The following is a 17,335-nucleotide window of genomic DNA, read 5'->3' as shown; positions in this document are numbered from 1 at the left end:
CTCCTTTAGTGCTAATAGACCTATGGTTTAGTTTCCAAGGGACGCAAGGTCCTTGAAACACAACGGTCCCTACCACTGGTAGCTCATCAGCAAATTAAGGCTTCTCTGCCATAGCTACGTGTACTGACTGTTAGGTGTACATTTGCACAGGATGCAGCCATACCCTTTAGAAAGACGACATACTCCATGTCCGATGACTATCCAAGGGTGTTAGAACCCAAGCAATCCTATTTTCCCAAAATGAAAAATTTTATTACGCCAATTACAGTTACCTTGACAATGACATCAGTGGATAAGCAACATTTTTTTTTTTTTTAAAAAAAAAAAAAAAAAAGCTTGCACGTATCATCTCCTTGGATTTCAGTAGAAATCAGATGATGTGTAAGATAGGCACATGTCTTATTAATACATGCATGGAAATCAATTAGTTGAAAAGGGATAAAATCTCAGAAAAGCAAGAGAAGCAACAGATAGTGTAATAGTTTTGTAATAGAAATGTAGAATTTATGGCATGGAGGGGCCAAGAGTTTAACCTCTTCAGGCAGCATTTCAGAAGGACACATCGAAACGCAAACCAAAAAGGGCAATGACATTTATCTTCCTCGGTCATTCACAGTTTGAAGCTCCCATTGCTGTATGGGGCAGCCAGCCACAAGATCACCACAGCGGCTGCTGCCGAAACTGGTGGAGGCTTTGTGGTGCCTCTCAGCATTTTCTCACCTTGTGTTAAGCAGCTGAGACATTTCTTCCATACATGCCATGGAGAACCGCCACCCCCACACCCCAAATTAAATGGAAAGCTGTCACCAGCTGCAGTGCACTGGAGTCTGCAAGGATGTGGGTGGGTTTTTTTAACCCTCTTGTCCTACCTTGGGAAATTAGCAGAGAGAAACAGATGCCTCCTGACTGCATCCTGCTATTGCAGTTATTGTTTACAGAGTCTCAGGAAACTCATCTTGTCATCCCATGGGAAGACTGGAGGAGGGGGACACTAACAGTATGGCACGACAGACCAAGTTCTCCTGGACCACCACTGCTAAGGTTAGAGACATTATCAGCTTAAAGGCAAAATGCTGTCACTCTGAGCTAAGCTGTCTGCAATTAAATGCTCACACTCAGAAGACAAACTGAAAAAAAAAAAAAAAAAAAAAAAAAAGGTAAGCAGTCCTAAACTACTTTGATTCCTGCTCTCCTGGTCTCAAAGGTCCTTGAATTTTCCAGGACAACAAAATAATGCAAATTCTCATTTCAGTGATGCCCTGGAGCCATCATGAAGGATGAGAAAATTTGTAAGGGGGCTGTAAAAGAACAGTGTACAAAAGCAGATCTGCTGCAGGGCAACTGCTCTTGGAAAGAAAAGCTGCCAGAGCAGTTCTGGGTACTTTGAAGACTTTCAGAGGGAAGTTGGAACAACAGGGGAGTGGTTCATAACGGTGCTACACAAACTGGGGGTGACTCTTGGCAGCCAAACCCCTGAGACTCACATGTCACTGATTTTTACTACCTCTCCATTTCACCACTTGTTTTTTCACTATGTTCTTCATTTACATAGCTAAGCAAGCTGTAACAACATCTGGTGGATAAATTAAATGATACAGCTAAGGTCATTGCTGCAATTACCTATTGCCACTTCGATGTGACCATTAAGCAACAATTATGTCATTTAATATTGACGGCTCGTTATGTAACTTTAAGTACCCATAACTTTAAATGAAGAGTGAAAATTGCCCAACTTGAGTCAGCAATAGATGCTTCATTAAAACTGATAAAATTGCTATGTTGTTTAAATAATAAAGAAACGCAGTCCAGAGCAAGCACTTCAATCTGCTAAGCTTCTATTGAAAGACCAGCCAGGTAAAAATTTCCAGTACACAATACTAAATTTAAAATGGAACATTTTGTGTTTATTAATAGTATTTTTATAAATGGTGCTGTTTCAGCAAATGAGCATAAAAAGGGAAGGGTATTTTACATTTTTTTCCTGCAATTTCTTTCTGCCTTCTCTGACACGGTCCCTACTGGACACAGGAGTTCTTGGACTGAGAACCTGATCGGGTACAGTAATGTACACAGCACATTCCTACATTCTTTTATTGGTACCAAATAACACCCCCACGTAATTTAGCTTCATTTTTACAAATACCCAAACCCTCTCAGACAGAAAGCTGAGGACAGTAAGTTTGAAACTTGGAATTCATCTATTTCAGCAAAATGTACTGTGGCAATTTGTAGGTGTGTGAAGTGGATATGTGAAGAATAAAACTAACATTACTTCTTTTGCAGAAAAGTCTATTTTGGCTCAAAGACATAGGAAAATGCAAAACATTACCTTGTGCCCACTTGCATCTTCCTCATTCACTTAAAAAAAAATATCTGTAAATTCTAAGACTTTAAATTAGACGCAAGGATCCTCTAGCAAATTATGATGCACTGGCATCAATTAAAGCATGGCAAATTTACGGAAAGGCAACACATCAGTCAGTACCTGGGATGTACAGAGTGCTACATCTCATTGCTCAATTATTCCCTATGGGCAAAGTGTAGGAGTTGGAAAATGGAAACGAACACTTTTGACAGCATTGATGTGCTTGGTCTCACTTTTTTTTTTTTTTTTTGCATTTACCTAGATTGTAGAATTCACATTTTCTACCAGATTTTTAAATTGCATACATACTAAGCTCTCTACAAATTTCTCCATATGAACGAGAAGCAAAATTTGGATCCTAATGTGGGGAAAAATAATAGGATCTAATGAGTATGCAATACAAAATCGACTTTAATAATATCTTTTCAGATAAAATATTACTGAACAGTCTGAAAAGACTTCAAACATCCCATTATTACCGTTTTGACCTGAGGCAAAGCAAAGCACTGAAAACACATCAAGGCTTCCATTCAAGACTAAACGGGTTATGCTTGTATTATGCAATTTATAGAGTTAGGCAATGATGAATATACCCAATTCAAAAATAAAATAAAATAAAATGGTAGGTTATTCAGCATCACTGTTATCAAAGCTTTACCCTATGTGGCAGTGCACAAAGAATCACTTTGTCTAATCTGTTTTGTACACATGTACAGACACCTAAGTTTATTAACAGAAACACTTATTACACAACCTTTGCTAAAATTAATGTTACATCTATATTAATAAGGACTTGTTCTCAACCCAAAAAATAGAAATAAAATTAGCCAGAAAGAGGACTGTCCTTCTGGACATTCATTTCTCCTGAAAACAGATGGATTTTAAAAGAAAAAATAAAGAGAAATAAAATCTGCCTAAACATGTTCCTTCTTTATGCAGGAAGAAGGAAGGATGTCTTCAACTCTTGACATCCAGGTGATATTCACAGCAATAAAATCTCAGTTAAACTAAATACAAGCTGACTTCAACAGTCACACATCTTTTGAACTGTTGACCCGAACCCACCAGGACACTTTTTTCCCCTCTTATACAATTACCTCTTAACTTCTTAATATTCAAGAGTACTTGAGCTGAAATACCATAAAGAAATCCCAGAAGAAAAGCAGTTTCAAGAGGATTCAGGTCTGACCAGCAACAGTATCAGAGACACCACTCCGTCTCTGGATCAAAGCAGGCTGCAGAGTCAGAGTGTGGTTCAATTAACAGGCAACTGTTTGAAGATCCACCCATATTAAAGAGATGTCTGCATGCACAATTACTATTTGTCCTGAATCCTCCAAACCACTCAGTTTCAGAGCAGAAATATAAAGGAGGCAAACAGGGCAATACGTTATAATTAAATGGCAAGTCAACACTTGCCTGCTTCTGCATTTTGTTAGCCTGAATTTATACATCTTATATCCCTTTTTGACATACAGAGCAGTCTACTGGTTAATTTTTAAACAAATTGCTGCCACACTGCTAATACTATAAGGAAAAAAACCTTCACACTTTCATTTGATTTTGTCATATCACTTTTCTAAAATAGCTTGGGTATGCCTTTACTGCAGAGCAAGTTCCCCGAGTTAGCTTGAAATAGATCAGTTTAGCAACTGAAAACAGTCTAATTATGCCAGTGCAGAGTTTAGCAGGAGATAATTTAAGCTATATTTCACCATGGTAAATAAGCCTGCACTGAACATTAGGTTTGACTGTCCTAGTACTGAAGCTGGCTTGTTTAAAAGCTGGTTTATATATGTGTACTATACGAATGTAACCTCCTTTATGAATGCAGCATATTCATTGATACTTCTAAAGAAATAGCTTAATTTTTATTATACCCTCCATTACTTATTAACAGGACCATTAAATGCAAACAGTTAGCTATTAAATGGTCTGCCAAGCAGCCTATACTAGAGCATAGATTGACCTATTATATCTTATACATGTGCTTCTTTCTATTGGTAAAATCCAAAGCTGCTAAAAAAAATAAAAAGACAACAACAAAACAACAAAAAACAACAACAACAACAAAAAAAACACCAGAGAGGCGCACTGAAGTCATAATAAGCATGCAATTTGGGTATTCAAAATGACATCATGACAGCTGCCATGTGTTCCAAGTATTGAAAGTGCTTTAAAAATAAAGCAGTGGTAATGCAGTTTGGCAAATTGCTTCAATTGGCTTTCTACCATCCAAGAGCCAGCATTAACAGCAGCTTGGTTTGATTTTTCATCTGCCTTTTGTAAAATAGATTAGACAGTGAAAAGATACAGGATTTCTTCTTCTTTTTTTTTTTCCATTTCTGTCCCAGTCTTTTGCGAAGTTTGCAACAATGCAACCAAACTACTTAGTAAATCCAGTGTACACTCCAAGCATGCTAATTGATACATTAATTCTTCCACTCCACGTTTGAAATAATTAGGCCTTTCTCTTGAAGAATATTTAACCTTGATAAAAGCACAGCCTCTCACTTCAATATAATTTTGTCTCAGTACTGCTGGAAATTTTTATTGTAACAATTTGTGTGACTGGGGAAAAAAAAATGGTAGAAGTGTCTTACCTAAAGACTGGTAGAGCTCAGTCATTTTGGGATGATCCCAGCAGGTCGTTTGCGTCTCATGGCTACAACACAAAACATGAAAGTTAGTAAAATGGAATTTCTCTTTTCCTTGCACAGCATGTGATCCCAGTTGCACATTGCAGTGCTGTGCCAGACCACCACCAGCAGCCTGAGCTCTTGCAGGAGGGAGCCTGAGCAGCAGCAGGGTGTCTTCGTTCAACACCAGGTGTCAACTTGGACTGCTGTACTTAGGCACGGGCTCAGGGAGCAAAATTTAAAGCGCTGTTAACATTACAAGGACTGTGAGTGTTCAGATACCACAGCATGTTGGGGAACTTGTAATCACACCAGTTCTTAAAGTCTTCAGTTCATACAGATCATTCCCCTTACCAGAGGACAGATGTTTAAAAGGGCTTAAAGCATTTATGAAACTGCTGACTGGATGTTGAGATCTGGGGCATATTTGACCCCTTGCACCCTACGTGCCCTTTCTGCTCTTGCCACGTGTTACATCAGAGCCGGCCCACGTGCCGTGGCTGCAATCACCCATGGCAGTCCAAACATCTGCATCGAAATCCCCACCAGCTGGCACTGCTGCTTGGGCCATGTGCTGCACCCATGCACGGAGATCTCCTTCTCGGTACCACACTGTTAGGCTGCTCGGTTCCCAGGCCCTCTCCTTGCCCTAGAGGTCCCTGTGAAGTCTGGGGAGGCAGAACTGTTGGGAAACCAGGGAGAGCCCAAATCAGGGTCATGAATCCCGGCCCTCTGACTAGAATGTAAATGGGATGATCTCTGCATGGAAGCTCGCACTCTCCAGCTTTGCAGCACAACGTGTTGCCAAGACACGCGGAGTGAGAAAGCCAACTGCACGAAGTGCTAGTGAGTGTAGTAGCAACTCATGTCTCCTAAGGCTACACATTTTAAATTTTTGTTTGTTTGTTTGTTTGTTTTAATGCTGGCATAGTTAATGTGACCATGCATCCATCAATGTGGAAAACTCGAAGGAAAATTCTCCTTATCCATCCTATAGGCAGTTAAGTCTTGGTCACACAGAATTCAGCCCCACTGAAAGACAACCACGAGTACTCTTAAAACTATTCTGAAAAGCACATACATTTGGTAGCAATTGCATTTCCAATTCCTGTACTTTAAAAGCAGGCATCCTGGGTCCAGCACACACACACATCGTTTGGAAGAAAATACACAGAAGAGCAGGGTTTGATCCACGGTGCTTTGGAATTAGTGGAGCACACACCCCTCAGCTCCAAGAGAATGAATCACAACCCAGCAAGCAAGCTGAATGCCCCTGTATACCAAACCATGCACTGGAAAGCTGATGTCATGATGTTATTTTAGAGAGCAAACTGTCCTTGAGCTCTTTTTGGGGCAGTGATGTTCCAAAGTACACCTCTACAGGCATACCCTAGGCTAAGACAGGATGCAGATCTCAACGAACCATTTCAACACCACCACTACTCAAGGGAAAAAGAAATTTATGAGACGTTTTCTTAGCAGGATTTCACTTGGATCTTAGAAGACAGGCTATTTACTCGATCCACGTGAACACTTGACTGGTCCAGTAATGTCTATTCAGTATGTAATATTCCCACATTTTGCTCTGTAACTGCACAAAAGAATGAAAGGGCTCACAAGCAATAAGCATAAGGAAAAATGCAGGCATAGCACTGCCTGAGCTGAGCACAAGCTTTTAAACAAGCCTCGTCTCATCAGCCTCAGCATCCCCTCCCCTTCCTAATTCCTGTGGTGGCTGAAGGTGGTGAGAGAGGCAGGAGGACGGCAGAGCTGCAGCTGCGGTCTTGTTCGTTGCTCCGGTAAAAGAACAAGAGCTGAGAAGGGAGGGGGCTGCAATGGCACTCAGCAATCTGAGCTTGCCCTGTTTTCTTTTTTTTTTTTTTTTTTTTACCATGGACATGGGGTAGCCTGAAGAGAAAACCCGTGGATCCAAGACAACTGTGTCCCAGGTCCCAAATTTGCCACCGTATTTGGTACACGGAGGTTCTGCAGCACCAGCAGCTTTTGGCATAGCTTGGTATAGTTAAAGCGTATTTCTGAAGACAAAAAGAAACAGTTTCCATTACACACTGAGTCCCCCAGAAACTTGGCTTCCATATCCTTCTGCTTATACAATAGCAGCCCAAAGGAAAAGAGCAAGGGAACACATTTACTGCCAAATAACTCTGTACAGACAGAGATCTCACAATTCAGGTAAGCGGACTGCAGAAGCACATAAACATTCAGAGCCACAGACCTGTGACTGCAGTTTGTTAGCGCCCACTGTTAGTTCCAGATCAGTAGCTCCCGAGGCATGAGCCTGACAGCCTCAGCTTGCCTCCCGATGGGCAGGTAGCCCCAGATGGGGGCTATTACAGAACAAACTCCAGCACTGCAAACAAACGTGTTCCTCAGGCTGGGAGCTGGGGCTGACGGAGGGGAAACAGCTCAGGAATTTTGGTGATGATGGTTTTCCACACCTCTTTATTATCTGAGATGCCATTTGTGCAAGTACTTCTCAGATACCTGCATAGCAAGTGCTTGGCTTCTGTGCCAAATCATGTAGCAAAGACATGGAGGAGAGAAAGAGCTCGTGCACGCAGTTACAAGAAAGCTCTGAAACTAATCTGCCTAATTTTTACAGTGAATTCAGTTTGGCAGCCCCAGATTGTTCTGTGGATAAACAAGACCACTTGGGGCTCCATAGCTGTTTAGTCTGGGAGCTTTCAAAGGCACAGATTCCCATTAAAATATTTTAAAGCCATCAGGTATCTGGCAAAGGTGTATCTATTTAGGACTCTGGAATCTCATGCCTGTGCTGGATAGAAGAGCAAAAGAAGCATTTTAGATGCAGAAACTATTACAGCTAATCACTTGTCAACATTACCTGGATGAGTATTTTACTAGTATTTTTATGGTAAAGCCTAATCAGGTGAATTTAGCATGACTGGTTTAAGCTTATGACACTTACTAATCTTCCTGAAAAGCCCGATGAAATAACTGATTTTCCTGAGATCTTGTACATAACATTTCCCTGACAAGAAAAAAAAAAAAACACAAAACATTGGACTTCAATTGTGTTCGTGTATTTTTTCTATGAGTTACCCCACACCACTACACAGAGTGCCCTTAGATCACGACTAGCCAGAGCACTTCACCCAGATGCACACTTTGCAAGGAGCGGTTTCGCTCACTTGCGAACTTGTGACCTACGAGTCGCTAGGGCTGAACTCGTGGGGTGGGTACACTTCCCCTCTGCTCCCTCCCTTCGCTTTGTCTGCAAACTCAGCGGCAGCGTACAGGAAATACACCTTTCTGCGGGGTGCACCTGCCAGATGGTGCAGGCCCCAGCTCCGGCCTCTGCCCACGAAGAAGGGACTCAGAAGCTGCCTGGCTTGGTCAGTGGGCTCGCAGTGGGACCCTGGCAATCCTGTCCTGCAGGAGACCCAGGCTGTGGAGCTGTCCTGACACCTCCTGCCCCGCCAGGCTGCATTTTGGGGGGGCTGACCTCAGTGGCTGTGCCCAGGCAGGGTCAGAGAGGCAGCACCTCCTTCACTCCGGCCGACAGCGGCTCGCTGCTGGCTTCTCAGGAGAGTGCTCCCCGCTCCCGAGGTTATCGGCCACGCTGTGTGCCAAGAAATGTTAGGCTCCGTCGAGGCTGCTCTTCTCAAGCCTCTTCACCATTTCCAAAGGGCATTTAATGGTGAGCCTTGGGGCTGGGCGGGGGAGGCCCTGTGTGCCTGCCCACGCTGCGAGCACCGTCTGTAGGGAAGTGCCAGCTCAGCAGTTTCCAGCAGCCTCAACCACGCTTGGGAACGCTGTAGCATCCTTAATAGAGCTGCAGCAAAACGCCTGCCAGAGTTTCAAACTCCAGTGAACAAGGCCCTGTACAGCCAGCAAGGCAGAGGGACAGGGAAAGTGCAGCACAAGCCCTCCTGACCAACAGCAGTTGAAGCTGGGTGAGAGTATGTGGTGAAATACGGGCACAAGAAGCTTTTCCAAAGAACTACTGACACAAAAAGACATCAGTGTACATGTGCAGTACTTTTGCAATATTGCACACACTCAGAGGATACGTTCTCCACTTCGTCTCTTTATTCCAGTCACCTATATTAATCCCTATCTTTCAAATCACAGAGATTTTGCAACAAATACAAATCTAAGTGGGCTCACGTGGCTTGTTTTCCTCTTTCTCACCTGACTTACACTGCAAAGGTGGAAAGAAAATGAACAGCAGGCCCCAAAAGGAGAAGAACAGCGATGGTTACTGGTGACACCTAGGTGCTGGTGTGACTGGCACGCTAAACACACCAGTAATTCAGAGGGATGAAAGCAAAGTCGTCACCTAATACATCCTTTGGGAGCTGCAGGACCACTTCATTAAAGGATGATTATATTATATTAGCAAGGATAATTTTTATGTGGGCAATTCTGTCACACTATGCCAGTGCAAAGTCCTCTGTTCTTGCCAAAAGCACAGAGATTTGTCTCTCATCATTGTTAGGAGCGCTAATAACACACAGGATTGAAAACCTGAAATCAAGAGATGATATTCTAAGTGCCACGCTAACTGAATTACAGTTCTCTTGTTACAACTTGATCAGTTTGGACAAAATACAGTTATTTTCTCTTCCCTCATTTCACATTACATTTGAGCAACACCAGCAGCAGGAGGAGTGGTGAACAATCCCCTTCAGCCCCGTACTGAAACGCTCCTGCACAGGTCACGCCGAAACCTTCGCAGACCTTTTTGACTGCTCTTGATCACATCCTTTCTCCTATTATTATTATTATTTTACAGTAATACGTATGATTCAGGTTTTCATGTTTATTCACTGCTAAGCTCCAGAGTCTAGAACTTTTGACTGCAACCGCACAGTCCTTTTTAAGTTCTTGTGCTGCTCTTCACCTCAGATACTGGTACAAATTCTGCAGCGCTTCTCCCCCTCACACATTATTTGAAAATGCAACACGAACTAGATGTGCAAGTGCACAGATGTGCACAGAATAAGGAATTCCATCAGGTGGCAATAAGTAGATAGTTAGACACACTTAATAACAAGCTGAAATTAAAGTATTATTTTACAAAGCACTGAATTGATCTGCTTTCAGTCAACACAATTTATAATGCCTCTCACCTTTTGGCTTTAAGATCAGCAAAAGGTTATTACAACCACCTTATGACTGCTGTCAAAAAGCCAAAACAAACACGATACAGTTGCTTGGCTGTTCCTAAACTAACAGAGACGCAATTCAAAGCGCTTGTACGTGGAGATGCTACCGCTCAGTTAAAATTAAAACTGTTTTCAGCAGTAGATGACAGTGATTGCACGGAAGACTTAATAGCTGTCTTTTTACAGCGTTTCATTAATTCCCGGGGTGAAACACGTTGCTGCTACGGGAAGTATTAACGGCGTGAGAAGGTGGCACTCCTTTGTGCCTTACAAAGGAGCACTGTTTTCACCCATAAACCCGGAGCCTACCGATCCGCGCACGGAGATTACTCCTGCTTAAGCCAAGGATCAGCGTCTTTTCGGCAGGAATTTGACTGCAGCATGTTTTATTGGCTTTTGCCAGATTTATCACCCTGCTGAAGGGAGGCACCGAGGCACATTTAAGTTTCTTGCTGATACTGGAAACGAATAGGAGAAGGGCAAATATCAACTGCCAGGTACTGAATAGTAACTCTTTTTTTTTTTTTTTTTTTTCTTTTTCCCCTTTCTCCCTGGTGATGATGTTAAACATTTATTTTGTGCGCTCCGTCGCGGGCAAAGATTACGGCTCAGCCGCTGGGGCCGGCCGAGAGCCTGCCCCTCCAGCTGCTGCCTGCCCGCTGTCTGTTTGCTTTACAAAGCCTCCCCGCTCCTGCCAAAGCCATTTCACGGCGGGCTCCCGGCTCGGACAACCAACTCCTCAACCCTAGGAGATCGCAGCTCCCACGCTTCCCCAGCACCAACCCCGCTCCCAACCTGGGACTCCCCCGTGCCCGTGCCCGGCTGCGGGGTGCTCCGCGCTGCCCCCCGTAGCGGAGCACCCCGGCGGTCCCCGCCGCGCCTCCTCCGGGACCGCTCGCCCGCCGCCTGCCCCCGCAGCCCCGCCGGCACCTGCCGCCTCGCCCCGCTCCTCCTCACCCTCTGCGCTGCTCCCTCATGGCGGCAGCTGCTCGCCGGAGCCACCGACAGCGCGGCCGCACGGCCCCGCCGCCCAGCACCACTGCGGCCGCCCCACCACCAGGAGGGAGGGAGGGAGGGAGGCAAAGAGAGGGCGGCGCTCGCCGTGCCGTGCCGTGCCGTGCCGAGCCGAGCCCTCCTGTGCCGTGCTCTGCCCCACCGTGCCGAGCCCAGCAGAGCCGCCCCGGCCCGCCCCCGGCGCTGTGTGGGCTGCTGCTTCCCGCCGCCGGGAGGGGGCTGGCTGCCGCTGGGCGGGCCTCGGCGGGCGGCTGGGGGGAAAGGGGGGAAGCGTTAGGGGTGGGAAGGAGCATCTGGGGTTAACGTTCCCCCCCCCTCCCCCCCCAAGAATCCCCCCATTAAAACATATCCCTAAAATCTGCGCCAGATTGGAAAGGGGGCTTGGCGTGGATGTCGTGGTGCAGCTGTTGGTCAGTGCGGTGCCAAGCAGTGGGCTTGTGGGTGACACCGGGTGATTTCTCTCCCCGGACCCAGACTGCCACCCCGGGCACCCCTCTGGCCCAGCTGGGCCCGGCCGAGCACTGGGCATGTAGGTACACGCCAAGGATCTCCTCACAGCACCGCATTTCACACCAGCACAGCCAGTCTCTCGCCCACCTCTCACATCTCCCCGTCCTTCCTTCGTGAAAGCAATGCTGGGGGAGACCTAGGTCCTTCATGCACCTGTGTAGTTTTCCCAGGTTTGCAGACCTACCTTTGCGGTAAAGGTGTCCCAAAAAAAGTGCCTTCCAAACCTACAAAAGGTCCCTCTTTTTACACTGGGAAGACACAGGCCTAGATGCACGGAAAACTTGTCTCACCCATAGTTTCTATACCACATCAATACCCTTGGACTGCTTTCCAAACGTACAGATGTCAGTAAGCACATGACTTGGTGGTATCTATCCTAAACATCAGGCTATCAGGGGCTGTCTCTAAGGCTCCAGGCATCTGGACAACCTGCTTTTAGGAAAACCCCAACAAGCAGTTCAGGGGAAGCCCGTATGTTCTTTCCTAGAAACATTGCAAGAGCAGGATGCCCAAGGTTCAACCCCTCCAACCGCCCAAGGCAACTGTGAAACCTAAGGGAGTGAAATGTAAATTTCTCAGTTTCTACACAACCTAATTTGCTTCAAAAGGTCTAAGTCACAGTTTTCATTCATCTCGCATCTGCAACGCTGCTGCAGCAAGGAAAGATAAAGAGGATTCATCTCTGTGTGGACAGACAGAGCACCACATTAAAGCTCACCGGGCCCCGTGAGAAACTCCCTGCGCACTGCAGTGGGTCATGTATTGGATCAAAAGTTGCATTAGATATACTAGCTTTGAGGCAAGTGAACCGGCCAAAGGCTGTCAGTTGTTTCAAATCAACAACCGCATCTTTTCCCATCTTCTGCTAAGTTTTAAGAAGCGAGGGATCTCTCTCTAAGTCTTTAAAATACGGTTTTTAGCACATTGACTGGGAGGGACTTCACGATCCATTACACTGAGAGAAGAGCAGCCTGCTTAATGCAGCAGGGCTAGCCGTGGCTGGGAGCCTGCAGTTTCACGGAAAAAGCATTTTGCTTTCTTTCAAGAAATACCTTCTCCTCCTCCCCCGATACACATTCTTTCAGTTTTCTACTTTTCTGGAGTTTCCTGGTCTTCCTTAACAGAAGCTTGCTGCTGTTATAATCACGTTTGTCTTCTTTCCCATACAATAGTGCCAAGTAATAAGAATTTAAAAACCAGTCTGAAATTCTCATACTTTGCATAATCTTCTTTCTCCTTGAGTTACAAATAAGGTATTGTATTCAATTAGACTCACAGCAGGTGAAAACCCCAATTAGTGAATCCATTTTCTTGGCTTTTTTTCCCTACCTTACACCCACACACCACTTTTTTTTTTTTTTTTTGAACAATAAAGGGGAACTCTGAGTCATTCCTCAATTGAAAAGCAAATTAACCCTTTGATCTCCCAAATCAAACTATTACCCACTCAAGAACATCCAGGAGAAAACATGAATGTTGAAAGATTAAAGGATTAAGGCCTATTGACTTTATAATTTGATTTTATGTATAAAAAAAAAAACAACACCAATTTAATGTAGTTCTGATTGCTCTCTCCAAATCCACAAGAGCTTTTAGTAATTCTGATTGACCTCAAAATTATACTTTTGCTTTATAATGTAAGCAAGTAATACCACCCTTATTCCAAATTAGTTTTAAACTACTCATAATTTATTGTTAAAAATATATTTTGTTTGCAGCGTAAATGATTACTGTCTTGGGATTTTTAACTGAAGCAAATCTATATGCTGTACTTAATTTTGAGCCATTTATCTGATAAAAAACAGACTTCTTCCTGTAGAAAATAAAACAGGATTACAGGGTAAGCAGAATTTTAATTCCTTGTGGTGCTTTTCTTATCCAATGGCTATTCAGTCGATTTGGACACCTACACAGAGACCTTAATCAGAAGGATAACAGTGTTTATTTCTTACACTGTAGGCTTGTGCTGGACTATATCTGATCAAGGTCTCTGTCTCTTCAACATTTACCAATACCAAGCACTTAAGGGGAAATTGTAGCGCCCTAATAAAGGAGGGTTAATCTGCTTTCGGTGGAGGTGTCTTCTTAATAATTAGAGACTGGCTTAGTACCCCAAAACTCAAGAAAAGAAAAGATGAGATGTATTTTCAGGTAGTACGACTGCACTGCTTGCTGCCCAAATGTTCATGGAACCTGTGCATTCGAGAGTTCTCATTTGCCAAACCTTACACGTTATTCTCAGAATTCTGTCACTTTTCTATAAGGAAAGAGCCACAGATATGCAAACTTTAAAAATTATGATATGAACATAAAACAACTGATTCTCAAATAGTATTATTCAAGTATAAATCTGTACAGGTTTTATGAGGGAGATCAGCATCAGTACCCCATGTTACAGACAGATACGGAAACCTGAACACAGAAATGTGTAGGGACTCACCTAAAGCACATCGGAGGGCAGACCTAAATTTGCTTGTAAGATTAACACTTAATTTCTTTAGCTTTTCTTTCATTGAAAGTAAAGATACAGCATTTTCCTATCAACTGAGGTTTTTTTCTCTAGTTCTGCGAAGCGTGTAGCGCTCCTTGTAAGCGTGGCTTTACTATTTCTCAGTTATCTGGGCACTGGATTAGCAAGCGTTTGCCTTGCATATAAGAAGACATTGTGGTGCCCTGTGTTGGGCTGGCTAATCCGCTATGCTGTTTGAGCCTATTTTCTTTTTCTTGGTATAAATAAATGCGAAGAATCACTTGGGATGGCACGATGACACTTTTCTGGATCATCTGTCTTAAATATGCTCCAAGGGCTGACACCTCCAGGATTTCTTCTGTGTTTGTTGATAGCCCTCTCAGACAAGCCAAGAAGAGAAGACTGGTTTGGATGATGGTTGTTGTTTTTTTTTTTTTTTGTCTGTTCACACATTACCACTGCAAGCACACTAAAACACTGTAAATGCAATGAAGAACATAGTTTTGAAATTCTGCATTCGTTTTCCCCAATGCTGCACTGTAATTTAAACACTCAGTGAAACATGCATTGCTATGTATAGTTATAATCAGTTATCTGCACCATGGGAGGGCTGTGGAGGGAGCATGCCACTTCCCATTCGGAGGGAAACACAGTTTGTGTCCTGCATGAAGGGAGATGAGTAAGTGCTTTTTCTTAGACAGGGATCATCCTTCACACCATAAGGCAGCCGTGTTCTTCTGAGGTGTTCTTGCATCAAACAGAGTAGGAAAAATGTTTGTTTGTTTGTTTGTTTGTTTTTTAAATAAAACTATTTCTGTAGTAAATGTTACAGAGCTTGCAGCAATTTAATGCACAGTATGGAAAGTATCCTTTGTGTAACAGGAGGATGTGTATTCCTGCCAAATACACAATGGCACAAGCTCTGCCTTCCTTTACGAAATTCCTTTGGGCTATGCCTGCTTTTGCTGTAGTAAAGACACATGATTAAATAGAAGTCCTTGCTACTCTGCAAGATGAGCATCACAGAGCCTTAGGAGCAGTCTGTGTGTGCCTTTTGTCGTGCCACACTGCGTGCTGTCGATAGGAGATGAATGATAGGATGCCTGTCATTTTAGGTTTATTAAATATATGTATGAATTTCATCCTATTAAAATCTTGGACAGGCTAACTGGGAGACAGTAAAATTCTTAGCTGAAAGTGGCAATGCAGACAGCCAGCAGTAGCAGAGCATTTATTCAGCTCACTGCCAGGTGTATGATCCTAACAGAGGTGCAGATTGCAAGACTTTCAGTCAGGAGAGTACATACGGTTGCATGTACCACTGGATGCAGTGGACAGCATATCCCAGTTCCACCAGTGCTATGAGCTCTGCAGGCAAGCACCTGGAAATACCAAAAGCTCTTTTCTCCCTCCCATGCCAAACCACAAGAAGTAAAGAAAATTAAGAATGGAATAACCCCCACTCTTCTGGGATGGAGATGAACTGGGGTCTGGGTAGTCAAAAGAATGGGAAGATCAAGAAGCAAAATGCTGACAAAACGACAGATAAATAAAAATATTAAAAATAAAACAACCACCCTGCAGTAAGGCTGCTGGAAAGCTAACCAGAAAAGGAGCCTATAAAAAAAGACTTAAACTCTCTCAGCAGCAAAAAACTTATGCCAAGCAAAACTGCATGCTAATCTTGACAATCTACAAATAAGACTTGAAAAATAGTAATTATACATCATAAGTTCTTGGTTGGAGGAATCTGTATTGGCAAAATGAATGGCTATCATTTCAGTAAGTGAGGTTGTGAAAAAGTGCAGACTAATAAGGATAAATTAAACAAAACAATGAAGGCAAACTCTATTTCTTACTTTCCTTTGCATTCCCAGTTAGAAATAAATGACTGTTTTGCCTCCTGGGGGATTAAAATAAGCAGGATTTCATAAACTCTCTTGCTCACTGAGTCTCTTTTCACCTCCAAATCTTTCTTTCCGTGCATAAAATCATGTTGCAAACACAGTAGCTGACTTCCCAGATCATGAACTTCTCTGCTGTTTCCCATCAACGTACAGGTCTCAACTGCAACAAACTCCATCTTGCAGGCCTCCTTCACTCAGAGACCCAAAAATGTGATGCTAGCTACTGATCACCATGCATTCCTGGTGGTGGAGGCCACTTGCAAGCAGCCATCTCTTCCAAAGCCTTCCACAGACATTAAAGGAGAAGCATGCATTCCCTTTTCATTAATCTACTTTTTGTTTGCATCCCATGAAATATGTATTATTAACACTCTCATCAGTTCTGTTTTTATGACTAAAACCATACAAACAGAAAAGTTTTTCCTTCATTCAGGACATTTGTCTAAAAGAGCTCTGTGCAAATATTATCTCAAGGAGAAAATACTCATTTTGCCAAAAAAAAAAAAAAAAAAAAAAAAAAGCCACCTAGATCACACTAGGAGATTACGTGTCAGGATATTCCAGTGGTAAGACTGCAGTTAAGTGTTCAAAGAAAAGGACAATGGAAATCTATTGCATTTTATAACAGCTACAAACAGGCAAGTTTCCAGTCAGACCACTAATCAAGCAAACTTTGCATCTTTGAGTTACTGGCGTTCTTTTTTTATGTTTTAGCAATGGATCCTTTGCAGTGCTCTTACAGAACTGTAACTTCTGTTGCTTTAAAATATACTTTGACCCTGTCATAGCCACTATATTGTTTCCTCTATTATTATAATGGTTATAATATACATAATATTTTAATATATTCTAACAAAGGGTCTCTGACTATTTTTATGTACACACTAGGCTCTTCCATCATCTTCCCAAGCATGACCCTAGCAGGTATGAGAAGGCCAAGGGCCCCTTCTTACTTTTCCTAGACTGGGTCACACAGAATCCCAGTGTGATAAAGGGAGAGCTCTCCTTCCCCTGTAAATCAAACTTTGTTTGATTTAGTCTCCAAACTGGAGAGGCTTCAGCTTCTTTGCTATGCTGTCTCTTAGTACCTAACCAGTGTAACACAAGCAAAGCTTACCCTTCCTGCATAGCACAACTGCTTTGCTCTCCCTTCCTAAATGTCCAACATAAATATGTTGGACGTTCAATGTTCAAATATCAGGGGAAAGCATAGCTCTGCACGTGGGGGTAAGACATACAGAAGCTTTTTCTGTAGGAGGCAGCAGCTCCACCTAACA

At 43.3% G+C, this 17,335-nt stretch overlaps 1 protein-coding gene across 11 annotated transcripts in view; it reads right to left on the bottom strand.

Moving 5' to 3' along the window:
- DMD (dystrophin) overlaps positions 1-17,335 on the bottom strand; it is a 958,404-nt gene that overhangs the window by 76,463 nt on the left and 864,606 nt on the right. For all 11 annotated transcript variants that reach the window (XM_032193124.1, XM_032193145.1, XM_032193154.1 and 8 more), the window contains one exon: positions 4,969-5,030. In XM_032193124.1, the coding sequence (XP_032049015.1) occupies positions 4,969-5,030 (62 nt within the window). The remainder of the gene's footprint in view (positions 1-4,968; positions 5,031-17,335) is intronic.

The sequence above is a fragment of the Aythya fuligula genome, chromosome 1 (genome assembly GCF_009819795.1).
Source record: "Aythya fuligula isolate bAytFul2 chromosome 1, bAytFul2.pri, whole genome shotgun sequence".
NCBI lineage: Eukaryota > Metazoa > Chordata > Aves > Anseriformes > Anatidae > Aythya > Aythya fuligula.
Note: the sequence above shows the minus strand (reverse complement) of the source record. Positions and strands in the feature narration are given on the sequence as shown.